The sequence below is a fragment of the Notechis scutatus genome, chromosome 1 (genome assembly GCF_049901735.1).
Source record: "Notechis scutatus isolate UNSWTSFEM ecotype Mainland chromosome 1, rNotScu1.2, whole genome shotgun sequence".
Lineage (NCBI taxonomy): Eukaryota > Metazoa > Chordata > Lepidosauria > Squamata > Elapidae > Notechis > Notechis scutatus.
This window is the reverse complement of record NC_142009.1, coordinates 207,584,000-207,604,388: the sequence shown is the minus strand read 5'-3', so window position 1 is coordinate 207,604,388 and position 20,389 is coordinate 207,584,000. Positions and strand designations below refer to the sequence as shown.

Here is a 20,389-nt window from a genome sequence, read left to right as displayed (position 1 = left end):
GTTAATGTAAAAATGTAAATTGTCCTTCTATTTCTCCTTTCTTTACTGCTGTGTAAAGTTTGATTTTTGCTATTTGTCATGTTGCATTGCTATTTCATATTCCATTGCACCAATGTGGTCACTGTCATTCTCAGACATCCTGCTGCATGTCCCAAATATGTTTTAATACCATTCCTTCTTTTAAATGATTTAAATTATTAAATTATGTAGATCATTTTTTAAAATACATATTGGAAAGGAGCATCCTGTCTTGATATTTACATAAATAATGTTTTGATTATTTGCCTTCTTGGGTGAGAATTTTCAAATATAATTCTTTTCCAACCTGTTAAATTTCTAAATACACACTAGTATTGGCAGTAACAAATAATTCAAGATTTTAGTTAATCAGAATCAAAATTCCAAATGAGCCTTATTTTTAAAAATCAGATCTTTTACTCTTCTGTTGAACCAACATTAGATAGCATCAAATCTGAGAGATACAATTCTTAAGATGTTATGTTGGTATATTGTAGGACTGTATACATCTCAAAACCTGTAAACATTTGTGATCAAAATTTCTTCCACACAAGCACAATTCTCCTGAAGGTTAAATTTCCCCTGCATATTACATAAAGGAGTATTTTCAGCACATATACAGGAGAACAGTGAACAATATTTTTTCATTTGTCCAATATTTTTTTCTTTTATATCAATCATATAATGACTCACCACAATTAAGTTCATCTGAGCTATCTCCACAATCATTTTCCCCATCACATATAAAAGCTGGTAAAACACAGAGACCAGTTCCACACTGAAAACGCCCTGGTTGACATTTAAATTCAGCTGAAAAAAGAAAGGGAGGCTTTGAATACTACATGCATTGGTAATAAAGTAAAATAGGGGCTTTTCTAAAATTCCCAGAAATTCTATGCAATGAAGAAAGGCAATTAAATCATATATGGTAATAATTGATTCAAAAATATTCCTTTCCTCAGGCTAATTAATCATAAGGTTCTCTTCTAAGACACAATCATTTTAATCATATAGAAATACAGTATTGAAAAACACATTGTAATATGTTTACAGTGTTATATTTCTAGAAATTTTAATCAATCATCTCCTTTCTATACTGAATGAATGGTTTTACTCATATTATTCCTGATTACATTTACTGTACTCCTTTTCAACCTGGCTGACCTTTGCTGATTTTGAAAAAAATTAAGCTTAAACAAATTACTTTCTTGGGAAACAACTATGAAATCCCAGAGGTATAAATTGGAGAGGAAGTATAAACACACACAAACACAAAGCATAAATAAATAAATAAATTCCTAGGAGAAAAAAAACATAGCAAATGATTAGATGTTTCCATACAATGATTAGCAGGTGAGCATGACTCAAGAAAGATCTAATCTTTAAACACAATAAATTGAATCCATTTGGTTATCAAAAGCTCTGTTCCTTATCAGTAGCACAAATGCTTTCTTTCATTTGATTTGCTATAAAGGCAATATGTAAAATGTATCAAAAATCAACAATCATAATTTGTACATGTAGCCTTGACTTACAGTCATTTGCTTAATGAAGGCCTTGGAAAGGGTGTTTTATAAAACATTTTTTTATCATTGCAAAAATATCACACATCCCACACCATCATGATCTGAGTGCTTGGCAACCTGTTCATAGTTACAGCCGGTTTCCAATCACCTCATAAACCTGTGACTGCCATTTGCAATCTTATCTTATCTCTCCCAATTGGTTGTGAGAGGGCTGTTCAATTTTAACATTGATAGCCTCTTTGACTCCTCTTTCAAACCAGTGGTCCTCTCTGTCCAGAATGTTTACATTTTGGTTTGAACCCGTCTCCTGTCTACAAACCACTCCATTCAGCAGTCCCAAGAAGGTTTCACACCTATTTGCACTCTGATTCAGGTGACCTTGAGGGTATAAATAAATTTCCAAAGGATCTCAATGACTTTCAGAGAGCTATTGACCAACCTTCAGAGTGCTAATGACCAGCATGATGGACACAAAAAATATAAATATTTCCACCACCACCCCCTCCATTCAATCAGAGTCAAAAAAGCTTCTTTGATGAGAAGCAAAACATTTTCAAAGAAAAAAATCAAGGAAGTCCAGTTGCTTTTTGAAAAGCACAGTTGGGACTGGATTTTTAGCACTAGAGCAGAGAGGTAGTATAATAAGGTATCTTAGTGGATGGAACTGGCTTTGGGAGGCCCAGGGCAAAAAGTACCCAAGTCTCTCTCTTTCAGGGGCTGAAAATCTTGCCCTAATTTCATCAGGGGTTATTTTCAACCCCTAAGGAGAGAGAGACACTTATATATGGTCTGCACTAGGCTTCCCAGAGTCTCCCTTCCAAACCCCCATGCTCCTTAGTTGGAACTATCTGTTTTAAAACCCATGAAGTTGCTTAATAACCACACCAGGGATGCCAGGACCACAGTCATTGAGCAAAGCAATCATGTGTTATCTCTCTCAATGATCACTTTGTTCACTTTCATGATTAGTTTGGGGTCCAAATTGTGATGGAGAGTTGAGGATTACCTGTATATTTGTTGATGTTCCTCCTCAGTAAAGTGTTTATTAGTCTCTTGTATATAATTACATTGCACTACAGTTTTTACCTCTATGTGTACAATGATCAATATTTCTAAGAACCACCTTTTGAGTTTAATATCCTTATTAGAGGATATAACCATATGCTTATTTATCATGAAATTTTATTACTATGAATAAAGTATATTTAAAACATATATTTTAATACAACATACAGTCTAGGAATTCTCATTTATACTGAATTATTTTGAACTGTTAACAATTTCAAAACTGCATAACATAAATAAACATATAATGTATATACTAAAATGATATGGAATTTTTGTTGCCTTTGTTATTGTTTTCCTACAGAATGGATCTGTAGATTGTTTTCTAAACCTTAAGTTTATTAGTCTCATAATAGTAATCTCATGACTTATAACTCTAATTAAGAAGTATTTATTTATCATGACTTGAAACATTTCAATATCTGTGAAGCATTAGTTGCAAAAGGTAATTAAGAGGACCTAGTTTCCCCCTAGGTAATCTAGATTTGAATGAAAGAGGCAACCTCTTACTTTGAATTTAAATTATAGTAAGGAAGATGAGTATCGAGATCCATTTTGCATCTGTTGCCTAAAAACACATTTTTCCCTCTCCCCAAGGATTGGTGCACTACACTTAGCTATATTCTAGACCCATGATGGCAAACCTATGGCACATGTGCCAGAAGTGGCATGCAGAGCCATCTTTCTGGGCATTCCAGCCATTGCCCGTTACTCTTCTGGGTTCCGGCATGCGCATGCATGCAGTCCAGCTGGTCTTTGTGCATGCGGGTGCACTAAAAACCAGAAAAGCAGCTCCTGGCGCGCATGTACACACCGGCAAGCTGCTCTTCTGGTTTCTGCCACACATCCCTGGCATGCATGCGTGCCAGAAACCAGAAGATCAGGTGGCCAGCACACGAGAGTGGGGGAACGCTGGAAACTGGAAGACCAGTTGGCTGGCGCACATGCATATGCTGGAAACTGGAAGCTCAGCTTCCCAGCACATGCATTCACACTGGGGAGCTGCTCTTTTGGTTTCTGGCACTCCCTCCCACGCATGCCCATGCTCCGGTTTTGGCACTCATTGCTGAAAAGGTTGACCAACACTGTCTTAGACTATTGTTTATTTTAGCAGGGGAAATTCCCACTCTCGAGTATCCTACCCACTTTACTATTTACTATTTTCAGGGAATGGGGAATGGGAGATCAGCAGAGTTGCTTAGTACTTGCCTAATTTGAAAAGGGTGTAACCTGAGACTATTGACTTCTTGTTGAGGAATATAAGGCAGCTAGGTTTCAGGGAATTAGTTTATTGAATGTGTGAACAGGAAGAGTTAAGATGAACCTTCCAAGACAGTGAAACAACAACCACAAGCAGCTATGTGTTCTGAGAGGCTGCTTGCTCAACTGTGAGGGCTAGAAAGTCAATCTCCTGTATAATTTGTAATTGCAGCAGGTACAGCATATCTTGAAAGCTGCTGATTGTCCAATGTACTATGTGTGGGCTAGTTAAGTGACTGTTTTCTGTCAAGTAAGCATAAACTTTGAAAGGAATATAAGGGAGACCCATTTGAGGAACTGAACAAATGTATATGGAGAATGATTTTTTTTAATTTTATTTTGTCAAGCAATTATAAGATAACAGGTATAAGTATAAACATAGTTATGAATACATGAAATGGATACATATAAGAAAAATAAAAAGAAACAATAGGACAGGGACGGTAGGCATGTTGGTGCGCTTATGCATGCCCCCTACAGACCTCTTAGGAAAGGGGTGAGGTCAATAGTAGACAGTCTAAGGTTAAAGTTTTTGGGGTTTGGGGAAGAAACCACAGAGTCAGAACAAGAGGAATAAATAAATAAATAAATAATAAATAAATAAATAAATAAATAAATAAATAAATAAATAAATAAATAAATAAATAAATAAATAAATAAAAGCCTTTCCACTGTTCTAAAAGGTAAAAGAGAAGATGAATTAATAGGAGTCTGAGATGTGCCATGTTTACAGAATATTTGTCTTTCTTCCTGAAAAAAACTTGGTATAGTCCTGGAAAAAAGCCAGAGAATTAGCCTACACTTAATGGCCACACTTCAACTGATAACAAAGAAGAAGGATGTATCAGTTCAAAGAACGGAAGCATTACAATAGAACCTGATCGTGACAGAAATATTCCATAAGGAAGACTATCAAATGGAGGAGTAAGCCCAATGGATGAGAGTAACGATCAGACATAAGAGACACAAATCACTGGAGCTCAGAAATAGTTTTCGGGTCCTCTCAAAGAAAACAGGCTCTGAATGTTCAAAAAATAAAAAAAGAAGCACTGTAAGAGAGTAGATCCCTAGCACAACACAACTGTTACCGTATAAGAAGACAAAGAGAAAAGTCAATACAACTGACAGCTAACTAGTATCAGCAACTGAAACAAATGCATGCTAACATAAGTCTATTAGATTGTTGTCTTTCAGGGCCAAGGATCAGAACATAACAGAATGTCTTCTAAGAAAGCAAGTGCTTTCTTGCTAATACATGTGGGACATAGAATACTGAAGAGAAGTGATTCAAACGTATCACTATAGATTTTGAAAAAAAAATCTCGGGAAAAAATAAATAAAACTGTGTTGTCCTTAGCTAGGATTCTTACTCATTTTTCTAGTCCACAGAAAAAGAAAGATGAATATAGTAGATCAGTTTCTAACTTCCAAGTTGTACTGAAGAGATTTTGCTTTCTGAGACAAACATCTGAATTACCTACATGATAGATTGACTGGCACCTCACAAGAACTTATAAAAATGTATTTGACCAAAACACGACCAGCTTCATTAGAACAGCTTTATAAAGAGTGTTGGGGGGGGGGGGTGTTGCAGAGGAGGGAGGGTGAGGAAGTGGAAATTAAAATCCTGAAGGAAGGATCTCAAGTAAAGATTTCTGCATAATAAAATCTGAAAGAATTGATCGATACAGTTCATGGCTTTTCTTGTAAATATTGTAATGGTCAGAGTAAAATGTTCAGAGAAATAAACCAGATGAGTCTAAACTATAAATTGAAAAAGCCAAATATAATTTAATAGGCACAATGGAAACCTGATAGGGTGACTCTCATGACTGAAATATAGATGAAGAAAACATATGATAAAAAGAAACAGAAGAAACCATGTTACTCATACATCCAAATGAATGAGTCTCACAATGCTATAGAGACTATCAGGATTAAAATAAAGAAATAAAAGTAATGCTGTTTTACGTGTCTATCACCCCATCTATGCCAAAGAGGATATAGATGTTGTCTTCCAAAAGCAAATTGCTATTCTTTTGAAGAGGCATAAAATGGCAGCAATCAGAAAGTTTAATTGTTCTAATACCTATTGAGACAAACTCTTAAAAAGCATAACTATTTTTCTTTGTTTCTTTGTATAAGTTATGTATTTTATCAACATTAGTATAGATGAAAAATTTTATTTTCCCTAAAATATTTATCCAATAAAATGTAAAACAAAAGTTACAGGCATATTTGTTTTGAGTTCCTATTTCTTTGAGAATATTCTTTATTTGTTTCAAAATAATCAATGAAATTCATCTATTTGGTGACAAAATGTAACCCGATATATTTTTTTGTATTTGGCTAACATTCTAGAAGATTCTGTTAAATAAGGGTGACTTATAGTCCTAGCAAATTACTAACACAGTTAGTCCAGCTTAATACTGCTTGAGTAGGATTGAAGATAGAATATCTGAATTAAATTGTGATGCAATCTTTATATGTGGTGCTGATTTTGGACCTGTTAAACTGAATAAGCTTTTTGGGTGAGAAGCAAAACATCTTCAAGGAAAAAATCCAGTTGCCTTTTGGAAAAAGCATATTTTCAGACAACCATGACCGAATGACTGAGAATTGCCACAGATAGACCTGTTAAGACCTTTCTTATGTTGTTGCTGAATGAAAAAGTGTGGATGACAAACTATCTATATCACTTTAGATGTGAATGAAACTTCATTGTACAAATAAATAAAAATTATGACAAACGTTGCTTGTTGTTTTCTGACATTTACTTCATACTTTCTGAATACTGAAATGAGAATATTGTGAAATTATCAAATGGTCAGCTGATTTAATCATATTTCTGCCACACTACAGAAGATGGATAGCAACCACCCATTCTATAAGTGATTAGCAAAAGCCTAATAAATCTGTTTTATATTATTAATTGCAGAATTAATACATATAAAGGGGTAGTAGAAAATCTAATTTCTGAAGTTCAGTTGAAACTCCTACACTTAGAAAAATTATGATCATTGTAAGAATTAAGGTACTGTATTTTTATGTAGTAATATTTTTCATTTTCAAATGTAATATACAGTATGAAAAAATGAATATTACTTTTACAATATGATTGATAAGTCTGAAGAATAGTATTCCTAAAATATTATATTCATTTATACTTACGACATTCTTCAGGTTCATCTGATCCATCTCCGCAATCATCAACAGTGTCACATTTCCACCAAAATGGAATACATTTGTCAGTCTTGCAGCGGAACTAAAGGAGAAAAGTGTGATAGAAAAAGTTTCAAAATAGATATACAAAGATGTGTGTGTCTGTCTATATATATTGTAAGTAGAATAAAAAGTCAGTGACTAGAATCTGATATACTTGAAATGTGATTTTAATTATTGTAAACAACTTTTAAAAGTCTCATTCTTTCATGCTTATAAATCTACTGTATTTGCTACAATAATATACTTCTGAGAATTAAATATATAGTATAGTGTTACAATTTTTTAGAAGTGACACATATCTCAAAATATGTAAATATACTTAAAAGGAGATACTGAAAGTATTTTTTAAAAATCTTCCATTCCAAACAATATACATACTTGACTGGCTGTGCAATTTGATAAGCAGGTCTTATTATCTGCTGCGAGGTAAAAATTGGTAGGACAGGCACAAGTGTGAGTTTTGTTTGGGGCAACAAGGCACAGATGACTACAGCCACCATTGTTTAATGTACATGTATGTTTAGCCACTAGAAATGCAAACAAATAACAGTTAAAACATACCATAAAACTCAAGACTAATTCTAAAACTGTAATATTTCTAGTTTAAAGATTCATCCAACATGTCTGATACCTCCATTTTAGAAATATTATTTTAAAAAATAAGTAAGAATAATAAATTATGAAAATTGAATTGTTACCACTTTTCTATAAAAATAGTTTGTATGACATAAATCATTTTATATTCTATAAAACTAATTCAGACAATTGACCAATAACAGCTGTGTTTAGATATCTCCTCACATAAACACAAAAAAAGGAGTTGAGTGCACACTACTTGAAGAAAGTAGAGTGTACACACAGCTCCTTTTTTGTGTTTATGTCCCAATGAAACAACCATGGAAACATGGAGAATTTCTGCAGTGCAGACATTGTTATGTGTAAGCTTCCACCTTCCATGGAAGTTTATACACTGCATGAAAAGTTTCCCTGCTCCAGAAAATATGTGTTTGCTTTTGAAGATTGGCTTTGCAATATTATTATTGGTATAATAAAAAGGGAAAGATAACGCTCACTACTCATCGTGTTGAATTCTGCACAAAATATATTGTATGAATACAGCTAAAGAAAGTTCTAAATTTGAATTACGGTGAATTCTACACCTCAGTCCATTTCTAGTTGTCCAGGAAAGATTATTTGGAAGATGTTTCTGACCCAGGAGGAATCTGATCATTATACCAATATTAAAAATGCTGTATTCATTTCTATCCACAATCTGTTACAAGAACTAGGGAGAATGGAGGAAGCTCAGTAAGTTATTAAAAGCTGTATCTGTAATTCACCATATTCAATCATAATCATAATAGGTATTTTGAAGAGTAGCCAGTTCTCTAATGTCTATTTTACTTCTCTAACAATCTTAAACACTAAATAGTTCGTGGTTATTATTAAGCAGAATTGAGTAAAAAGTCTGGTAACAAGAAAGAGTCATTTGCTTGAATGAATATGTGACTTAAAAAATCAGTTCTTACCATTAGGCTGCCTAAATGAATGATACACTTGAATATCAGTTATGGCATGCCATGAGTTAATCAGGGCTACTTTATCTGCTCCAGAGATTTTGTGGGCACGGTTGACAGTCTTTGTTTTTCCATCTGTCCAGTATATATAGTCTTCAAATAATGTTAGAGCAATCACCCCTAGAACATGTTGATTAGGGACTGCAATAGAATATAATAACATTACTGTTGCATTTTGAGAAAGACTGATAGTTAAAATATTTTGATTGCAAAATCTACCCTAAAAGTGCCTTCTTTGGAGGCCTGGCTGTTATGCCTGAAGTTGCTTCAAAATCACTATGACTACATATTTATCTTGTTTGTTATATGTCTTTTAGTCTCTGCCTTCTTTGGAAAGACTTTTAACAGTTGTTTCACTTTTAGTTTTCTCTTCACTGAATACTTTGTGACATTTTCTCCATTTGCTGAATTATCATTCTAATCTAGTCAATCATCCTGCCTGCATTTTCTCTATATATATTTTCAATCCGTATTTCCTTCTGCAATTCCTAAGTTTCCTCTAAGTATCTTCTGAGGATAAAGAATTACCCAAAATCTGACAATCCATTAAAACAGACACTCAAATGATGTAAACTAAGAAGACCTCTTACTAAACTCTACTACAAAGGTACAGGGCAAATACAGAAAGTCAAATTCAGCAAACGATGTGGAGGATATCTTTTAAAACATTTTCTCTCAAGAAAGAAAGGGAAAAAATTGGCAGAAATCAAAGCAGACAATCCTGGGCAGCAAGGTGATAACAGTTACTCTATTGTGTTACTATATGGATGGAATAATTCCTGTTGAAAATACCCCAATTTTAGATATCCTCATAGTAGTGTAAAAACAATAATCACTCCAATTTCCTGTGCCAAGCAATTTAAAACTTTAAAAATCATTATCCAATTGAAACTCTGTCTACAATTAAAGGCACTTTTTCATAAGGAATTATGTTATGAATATGAATATACACATATTATTGAACAGGAGAGGTTTTTTTCCAGAAAAATAAAAACAGTTGTTAAACCAGACAGCTGTCAACAGCTCATCAACTTTGTAGTGCAAGTACTCAGGATAAAGTATTTGAAAACACAGAGGCGGAATTAATGTAAAAACTAAAGATTTATCTCATAAGATCATACCATGCGATTGGGACAACCAATGGTAATGTGATTTGTGGGATGACCAGTCAATCACTGAATCCAATATTCCCCTTTAGGTCATCCCACAGATCTGCATTACATAAACAATGTAAGCATCCCTCTCTCTCCCTTGTTCTTATTTTTATACAGTTGCCAGTGACAATTTAGTGACAAAGGAATGAACTGGTATTATTTAAATACAGAGTTTTGACATATAACATGAATAGCATAAGTTGAAATGAAGTTTTACTGATTAACTAATTCCATGTAAATATATCTAACTTTCAAATAATGTCATACTGTAAATGAAAGCATCAATTTATTAATTGGCAAAAACTATGAGAATGAATAATATTGTTACAAAGGCAAGTGTTTTTCATACTATGCATACTATGTTGTCCTTAGCTTCTTCATATACAGCGTGTATCAAAAGTCAAGCCTCATAGGCCTAACACAATATGATTTATTATTTATTTTTTCACACAAAATATTCATGTACAAGAATGTCCAAAGATCAAACAAGTAAGGAAGTGTTTAGAACAAAATGACAAGCAATGTGATCTTTTAATATAATTTATGGAGTAAAATGTCTATGGGATTTGACCTTAGGTATTTGTATTGTTTTAGAAAATGTAGGTTATAAAAGAATAGTTTTCCAAATACAACAAATTTGGCAAAAGAACAAGCTGTAATAGTTTGTTTCTTGGAATGTAACTAACCTTTACTTCTGCGGGTGCCATCCATATTAGCAAATTCAATATGATTTTCATCAGCCCAGTATAATCTTCTATTGACATAGTCTATTGTAAGAGCCATGGGTCTAGATATCTCTGTTTCTATCACAATTGTCTGATTAGAGCCATCCATGCCAACTCGTCCAATATGAGGATATTCACAGCAATCAATCCAATACAAATAACTAGGAAACAAAATTCATAAATGTGGTGTTACTGTGTAAATAATAATACAACCAGTATAATTGAAATTTTACAATCTACCAAAGTTGTATGTAGCATTTATTTTTAAGTATCACATTGTTCACTATCAATGAGCTAAGCTGATAAATTCTGCTAATTCAGAACTGACAGACTCTATTCTCTCTCAAAAGAGTTGATAATTTACTTAATGTTGCTCAAAACCTTAAGGTCTGAGTTATGTTTCTTTTACTGAATTGACTTTATATATTCACCCATAAAGCAAGAGATAATATGATCTTACAACGGCAAACGCAAAAGTGTACAATGGATTGAATTTTTTAAAATGTTTCTTGTATCTTTTTTTATGATAGTTTATTAAATCAAAATATTTCCCTGCGCAATTTAATTTACAATGTTCAGCACTGAATGGAAAAAATATTTGGAGCTAAAAAATGGCATAGGATTTGCAATCCATGAGCCAATATATCCCTCATCTATCATTTTTTATTCAGTGAGCAAAACATTATCAAATAATGCTACCCAAACTATTTTCTGTTGTGTCTCAATAATTAACCATGTATTAACTCCTCCCTAGCCAAGAAAATCTGTTTTTATGATTATTTTTATATTTGTATGTTTTGTTACGTTGTAAACCTCTCAGGGCCACTTCAAACTGAGAGATTGATGGCATATAAATTTAATAAAATAAAAAAATAAATGGTCACACAATTTCAGTGTGTTCTGTGATATTGAAAATATTCTGCATCCTTTGGGGGCTACCCTAAATTTAAAGGAAAGGAAGGTATAGGTGCAGTATAATTCTCCCACGTATTTCATTTCTGTTATCCCAGTCTTACCTAAATGAGATATCAGCAAAATAATTTGCTGTTCAACAATATGAATCAGCATAACACAAGTTATTTATCTTCCTGCAGTTTTAATACTATGTTTATCTTCCAATATTGCTTCATTTAATATATATATAACATATAGGTTGAATAAATAAGGAAAGAAGATACAGTTTCGTCTCACTCCTTTGGCAACCTGGAGTTAGTCTGTTTCACTATGTTCTGTCCATACTGTGGCTTCTTACTTGTATATAAGTTTCTCATGAGTACTATTAGATGTTCCTAGGTTGCCAATTTTCTATGCACTTTTCATAATAGAATATTATGTATAGTTTCTGATTGCTATTAAGATATTAATTAAGTAAATATTGGTCAGAAAAAAGGCAATCAACATGATTAAGAGATCACATGAAGAAAATTATATTGGTCACAGGGCTTCAGTATATAACTGAGGGACTAAAACAAAAGGATATTCATTAAAGTTTTGCTGGTTCTTCCTCACCAAACATCTGGGGAGGAACCAAATGAATGAGGAACATTGGTCAAGAAGGTATCTTGAATTTTGATTTCAATCATATGAAAGATGAATTCAACAAATGTTTATAAGCACAACTTCTTTGAGGTGACCATTCTTGCATTGTCAAATTTCCAGGTTTTCGCCTGATATACTTCTATGGAATAGCTAATAAAATAATGGGTATCTGAAAGGGGCAAAGGATATCACATGCATCTTGACATTATCAATATGAATTATATACACACAATTTTGCATTATAATTATATTGTATATAATTCATGCCATTTGTATAATGTTATGTACATAACATTATTTGACATTGTGATTTCCATTGGATACCTATATACATTCCACAGTCACATGGAACTTCGGTGGAGATGTATAGTAGTTAATGACTTTTAAATAATATTTTTAAAAAAATCACTCAGCTGAATTAATTCACCTGTCATTAGCTTTCAGACATTATTATTCAAATTTATGCTGGACAAATTTGTGATTATTATTTGGGGACAACCTGAAATTTTCAAATATTAAATATAACAATTATCTCCATTATCTTTCATTTTAGCTACATTAACTCCAAAAATGCTTCCCTTTAAACATTACTCTTGTTGAGAAGGATATACTTCCTTATAAACATTCTCCAAACCAGAAACAATCAATTGCACTATTAATTTGTATGATAACTCCATACCCAATTTGAGGATCTAAAGAGAGATCTCTAGGGAACTTCACCCTTTTGCTCACAAGAACAGTGGGATACAAGCCATTGATTTTGGATACTTCAATCATCCTTTTTTCCGTGTCAGACCAATAGAGATTCTTTCCAACCCAGTCAACTGCTAATGCATTAGGAACAGCTGTGTTATGAACTACCTAGAGAAATGAAAACTGTATAAGTATCAGAACATACACTTAAAAATGGTGGAAAGTCCATTTTCATTTCCTGGAGAGTAAATAATTATAGTACACTGGCAAATACAATTATGCAATTGGAAAGTTCTTAATTTTGAAAAATATTTGAGAGAAAATATATTAATTCTAAAAGCATACTACAATTAACCAACATCAACAGAAGGCATTATATGGTAATTTTATTCCTGTTTTACCACATTTTTTTTCTTTCATTAAAAGTCCCTGCAAGTTTTCTTGGCAAGATTTTTCATTACCTCCTGGTTCAAGGTCATCCAGCTGACTTTGTGCCTGAGGTAGGATAAGAACTTAGAGCTTCTGGTTTCAGAATTTATGCCTTAACCATTACATCAAATTGTTTCTCACCACTTAAATTACTGCACTTAATTACTGCACTTAAATATTCAGTTTAGGCATATCCCGATGAATTCTTTCTCTGATGTGCAGAATCCCATCTCATATTCTTAGAGGTTTCTTCACATCCAAATACATAATAACTTAGTTACCTGCTTTTCTTCAACACATAACAGCAGTCAGCAATATGATTTACTAAGTGACGCTATGAAAGATAACTATTGGAAACTTCCCAAGATTTACTTTTATAAACAGGAAAGAAATGGGTTGATGTAGAGGTAACAAAAACCATCAGCCAAAGCACTCCAAGTGGTACTGGTTGCACAGATTCTTCCATCTTCACCCCCTCCAGTTCCTAAAGATTAAGGTAGTCAGCCCCATTTCAGTCTATCAGTATGAAATTATTATGGACAATTTTATCAAACAAACCACCACACTGGCTGCTGCTATATCTACAAATTTAAATTTTCTTTGGGCATGGAAAAGTAGTAGAGTAATCTTTCAGATTATAGGAAATGTAAGGAAAAAATGAACTGGGGTTGAGTATTTATCTGTCCATTCATCTAAATTATGGTCAAGTATCTACTCTGAAATATTAAAAGTTCACTTTTTCCCCTAAACTAAACTTCCTTGGCAAAATTGTCTATTATCAATGTTATTTATACATAATCAGCTAAAAAAAATGTTTCCGTCATCTTTTGGAAAAGCCATGACAGACTACAGTTTAGTGAATAAAACTAAAACTATTGTGCAAAAATGAGAAAATGGCTTTGGGACAGTTCTAAAAGAAGAAAAGTATAGTTATGGATAGAAACATAATGTTGATCTCAATTCAGGCATTCATTGAGAAACCTTGACATGAATTAGGTTTGCTGAGAACTCTCATCAAGTCTAACTTTGAGTAGGATGGGAGATCTGTAAAAATACACAATTGGTTTTGAATGACAAGTTACATAAATATGAAGTACAAAAAGAAAATCCTGCACAAACAAATGAAAGATATATTCTTTCTGTATTATATAGGGAGAATTCCCCATTTATTTCTTGTTTTTTTCCCACTGTAATCACTATATTCTTCATTTAACTCAATCTGTCTGATACTTTAAATCAGAGAATACATAGGATTTGCATTTCATTTCAATTTCCACAATATGCTTTTTTATCTCATTATTGTACATAGAGGCACTAATTAAATCATAGTTCAAAAAGAATTTTGATTTGAAATATGAATACACCTGGATATCAGTTTCTATTGTAATTAAATCAATTTCTAAAAAAAACAAACTTCACCTGGAAAACAGTCTAAAAACTAAGTTTAGAAATAAAAAGCAAAAGAATAGGGAATTATTACCAAGAATTCTTAAATAAGGTAGAAGTTCAATTGGATCAAATGCAACAGATATTATGAAATATGTCATATCCTGAATAAGCTATATGTTTTATAATCCTATGTATCAATTGTTTAATATTTTGATTAAGAACATTAAAGAAAATACATATTGGCTAAGCCTATATAACCAGGAGTGGTATTCTACCAGTTCAGCCCAGTTCGGTTGAACCGGTAGCTCCAAGGATCATCTGTGAGTGAACTGGTTCGCTCCAACAATCAGCTCCTGGGCCCGCCCCAGCTCTATTCTGACCTTTATTTCCTGGTTTTGAAGCTCAGCTGCTTCGTACGGCACAGCGGATTGCCACACGTCAACTGTTTAACACACAGAGAGAGTGCAGGATTGCAGGACAAGGTCAGTAGCAAAGCCTCTGTGCGTGCACAAAGCGCTCCCACCAAGCCATGCCCACATAATTGGTGGTAAAATTTTTGAATCCCACCACTGCTATATAACCTGCTCAGAATTGCCTCGAACTGCAAGATGCATAGCAGGTAAATTTAATAAATAAATAGTGTGACTAGCTGCAAATTCTTAAAGATTTACACTAGCACAAATACAACTAAAATATATATGCTTTTAAATTAGTATTTGAACCTTAACTATTTATCACCCAAGAAAAACAATTGCAGTTGTGCAACTTAAAATCGATTTGTAGAGTAGGGGGGAAATAGTTTCATCCAGACTTAGTTACACTCTATATAAATTGAGTTAAATTAATCATGATTAATCTGTTCCATAGTTTCAATATATGTATTCATAATAAAGCTGAGTCATGATCAAAATCTATTAGCTTCTGATCCAAATAATATTTATAAATCCATGATTATTTCTAAATCACCTTGACATTATTCCCATTCAGATTCATTCTGTTAATCCTACTTCCATTTGGTCTGCTGGAATCAATCCAATAGATGAACTCTTCTTTGTAATCAAAGTCTACTGCAATCACATTATTCAGGCCCTGAAAAGGAAAAAAATAACTTTAGCAGTTGCTGTAAACAAATTAACAAAGTTAAGATAACTATTCATATCAGATTAATTATCAAGTATTAATTAAGGGGGATACTTAAAAGGGGGGGATATATCTATTTTCCCCAAATTTTCAGATTTAATTTTTATCTTTTAACAGAACTTGGAGTAGGAACACAGATGAAACTTGGGGTTAACCAACAAAAAATGTTATCCCCTTCAAATATACTGTCAAGTTTCCAATACCAGTCAATGGGAGAAGATATAAGAAGATGTAACCACCACTATCTATTCTCCAACCATCTCAATTTTTGATATGTGGGAGACAGAGTGTCCATAGGAGACTATCAGTTAATGAGGGGTTAAAAATTGAAGGCCCTCTGACCTCCAAGATGATGAGCTTCCCATATACATTCCCATGTACATTGATCTTAGCTTCATATGTGCCCTGGTGGCATAATGGTTAGAATGCAGTATTACAGGCTAACTCTGCTCAGAGTCTGTTGTTCAATCCTTACAGGCTTGAGATTGACTCAGCCTTTCATCCTTCCAAGGTTGGAAGTCAAGAGTGTTTCTCTTCCATAAATTTTTGATTAAAGTTCAACTTTTATTGTCAAGGTCTAGCTTTCAGGACAACCAGTCCGTATGGATCAAGGCTGTCAAATCTAACCTTTTAAACCTAGACTACTTTCCCTTCAGTTCTCAAGATGAAATACGATTAGGTGAAACAAACCCTGAAGCAAAGGAAAAAGGATACAGAGCAGCAAACAGATCTAGGGAAGGCCCTAGCTTTCTTATCATCAGTATAAAAAGATACATGGTCACTGCAGCCAGCTGCCTTATACAGGTATAAATACCAATCCATTTGAAAGCTTTCTCTCTTGTTTGATGTCATGCTGTCCTTTCTGCATGATTGGATGGGAAATTTATAAAAGTATCATTAACTGAAAGGCTGAAAGGCTTTGCCCCTGTGATTCCAAAGAGGTGGAAACTACAGAACATGTTATTTGTTGTTCCTTTTATGGAGACAGCCAAACCAAAATCATCCTCTCTGATAATATCCTAGTTACTGAGATTAAGCCTATGGTCAAATGATGGTTTTTACAGTGCACGTAGCTAGGTTTTGTACATCAGCATGGAAGATCTGTTGGACATGATGAGCTAATTTTCCATTAGTCAAGTTCTATTAATTGTAATGCTAGATATTATCACATTTTTGTAATTTTGGATGTTGGTATACTTAATGTAATTTTACTGTCTATATTATAATATAGACTGCATCCTGAACATCATTTATAAATGTAAGCTTGTTTTTAAAATGTATTTTAATTTTGTCTTACACTTTATTGTATTTATTATCTATTTAGATTCACAGAGTATTCTGCTCATACTGGTTTATGATTTGGTCTAAACTGGTGTATGGTGAATTGAAAACACATGGGTGAGGGATATTCTTCTGAAAGGCACTATTTATTACCTTTAATTTAATTACTACATATGACAGACTAAATATGACTGACTTCTGAAAACATAAAACAGTAATTCTCAAGAGATAAAACCTTAGAAAAATGAATAAGGAGAGAGTAAGTGGCTATGAAAGCTAAACATGTTCAGAGATAAAAGAAGAATAAATCTAAAAATGCAGTGGGGTAAAGCTAAAATTAATACATATTTTAAAATAGATATCAAGCTTGCTTTAACTGTGACCTCATGAGTTCTGCTGAGTGTCTAATATGAAGAGGCTCCTGAAAATTATCTCTATTGTTTGGCTAGAAGTGCTGCAGAGAACTTTATATGACAATATAAGTTTCAGTTTAATATGAGATGACAGTGCTTTCTTGTTCCACAATCTTCCTGGCTCATTCATGAAGTATCAAGATTTGAGGCTTTCTGACATAGTCATTTTTGATCTTCTTCCAAAAGAATTTAGAATAGTATTCCTTGATTAATCTAGGAAGGACCCCAAAATTTTAGGAAGGAAAAATTGTTCTATTAGTACTTTAGTTTTGTTTTGAAGGGTAAGTTAAAAGTTACATTATGACCTATAATGATGCCTGTGAGTTATTTAATCCTAAAGCAATGTTTGTTTAGCTGATCTTAATTGAAATGATTTTAGATCACAGATATTTTTGTCAGTGCAAATCTATATTTCCTTGCTATAGAAGATTGACCAGCCTTAAGAACAAAATATGCTATTTCTAAATGACAGATTCCAGTAATTTGCTCACTCCATCCTTCCTGCCAAATTACTATGTTATTCATTTTCATGGGTGGAAGGGATTAAAAACTGTTTTTGTAGATAACACTGAAAATTGCCTACTTATAAAAAAACCCCTTCTTGAGTATTACTGGATATAGATATCATGAGCTGTGTCCAGATACTGGTCTTCAAGTCAGGATGGAGCATCCACTCCAGGTGTTTACAATCTGATATGGAGTTGTTTAAAGGTCTGTTCATGCTGTTTTTAATTCTCTGCAAAGTAGGTTACCATGGAGTTGGTGGATTGTGGCAATTCTGCATGAAATATACTAAGGGAAGATTCATTTTTGATCTTTGAGGAGTATATTAATAACATACATTCATTATCCAACACATTTAATTTTGCAAGGATACAATATACTTTAATGCTTGAAGCTATAGCTGTATTATGTGGGCTATATAAAGTAACTCTATTTCCTTTAGAGTTCTTCAATTTTCTGGAAGTAACATTAGGTAAGCTGGAAAATTTGAAAACTGGCTTTCCAAGAGAAAATCACCAGTAATAGAGAGTACAGGCATTTTTTACAACTGCACCCATTTTTCTCACATTTTATATGATTTGAATAGAATTTCACCATCATTGTGCCAAACTGTCCAATCTTCTGCAATAGTTTGAATTCAATTTACAGAATACAAATTAAAGAACCCTTTTCCAACAGTGACCACAACATGATTGACTTTTGTCTCAACATACGTCCACACAAAAATCATCATAACGATGGGAGCCCCAATTATAACTTCAAAAAAGGCAACAATGATCTTATAGACAACGATCTCTCATCTCTTGATTGGCAACTTCTATTCATTGGATGTAATACTGTTGAAGACCATTACAAAATATTTTTACTTGAAGTCAAAAGAGTAATCTATATGAACCAATAACAACTCCCAAAACTAGAAAGAACAAATTACCCATAACAATAAGGAAGCTTCAATCCAAAAAGAAATCACCTTGGTGGAAAAACAAATCTGGTCACGTTACCAACTTCAAAAGCCAATACAAAAATTTATGCTACCAGATAAAGACTGAATGCACCAATTATCACATTAAACAAGAGGAAAACCTTCTATGCACCAATTCCACCCGCGCTTTCTACAATTTTGTAAACAACAAACTAAAAGACTCAAGGTCCATCCCACCCCTGAAAGGACCTAATGGTAAAGACTGCAACGATGACACTATTAAAGCAAAGCTCTTTAACACTTTCTTTGGCTAAGTATTTGTAAACAGCAATGGATCATGCCCAGTATTTCCTAGTCGAACCACAGACAACTACAATGATCTAATACATATTGATTTTACAGAAGACATTGTTGAAAAAGCACTATGCAATCTAAAACCATCTCTATCTATTGGACCAGACGGAATATGTGCCTACTTCTTTAAAAAAGCTATCTACTGGCATAGCCAAACCTCTAAGCATAATCTTTGAAAAATCTTTCAGGACCAGCTCCTTGCCAAACCTATGGTCACAAGCCACGGTCATCCCCATCTTCAAAAAGGGAGTCCCCAGCCTAGTTGAAAATTACAGACCAATCTCTTTATGCTGCGTCACCTGTAAAATCATGGAATCAATTATTAACCAATCCATTATCCTCTACTTAGAGACAAACAACCTACTCTCTAATAAACAATTTGGTTTCTGAAAAAAAAAAAACCTATCCTGTAATCTGCAACTCTTACACTGCAAAAACATATGGACTACACAACTCGATCAGGGCAAAGCAATAGATACAATCTACATAGAGTGTAAAGCCTTTGATTCAGGGGTACATGACAAACTACTCCTAAAACTAAAATCTTATGATATCTCTGGACTCTTGCATAACTGGATAGAAGCATTCCTGTCAAATAGACAATAAATGGTCAAAATTGGGAGCCCTATCAAATTCTGTACCTGTCAACAGTGGTATCCCCCAAGGCAGTGTTATGGGACCAACTCTCTTCATACTCTACATAAATGACCTCTGTGATCATTAAGAGCAACTGTGTTTGCTTCGCTGATGATGTAAAGCTATTCAACACTACAGACAATACTGCTACCCTTCAAAAAGACCTCGACTATGTATCAGAATGGTCAAACAAATGGCAACTTCAAATCTCAACAAATAAATGCTTTGTCTTGCATATTGGCAAAAAAAATCAGAAAATAAAATACAAGCTGAATAGTCAAGACCTTGTTGATGTTCCAAACTCTGTCGAGGACCTTGGAGTACTCATCTCTAGTGATCTAAGTGCTAGAGCCCACTGTAACTACATAGCCAAAAAGGCATTAAGAGTTGTTAACCTAATCCTATGTAGCTTTTTCTCTGGTAATATCACACTACTAACTGGAGCATACAAAACATTTGCTAGACCAATATTTGAATACACCTCATCAGTCTGGAACCCACATTACGTATCTGATATTAACACAGTTGAGAAAGTCCAG

The 20,389-nt window shown here is 33.5% G+C and overlaps 1 protein-coding gene across 1 annotated transcript in view; it reads right to left on the bottom strand.

Annotated features, from left to right (window-relative positions):
• Positions 1 to 20,389, bottom strand: part of LRP1B (LDL receptor related protein 1B) — a 702,645-nt gene that overhangs the window by 79,673 nt on the left and 602,583 nt on the right. Inside the window, exons 58-64 of the mRNA XM_087955711.1 lie at positions 15,567 to 15,689; positions 12,769 to 12,950; positions 10,512 to 10,711; positions 8,624 to 8,812; positions 7,473 to 7,621; positions 7,041 to 7,134; positions 712 to 828 (exon numbers count right to left, since the gene is read on the bottom strand). Coding sequence (XP_087811837.1) covers positions 712 to 828; positions 7,041 to 7,134; positions 7,473 to 7,621; positions 8,624 to 8,812; positions 10,512 to 10,711; positions 12,769 to 12,950; positions 15,567 to 15,689 — 1,054 coding nt within the window. The remainder of the gene's footprint in view (positions 1 to 711; positions 829 to 7,040; positions 7,135 to 7,472; positions 7,622 to 8,623; positions 8,813 to 10,511; positions 10,712 to 12,768; positions 12,951 to 15,566; positions 15,690 to 20,389) is intronic.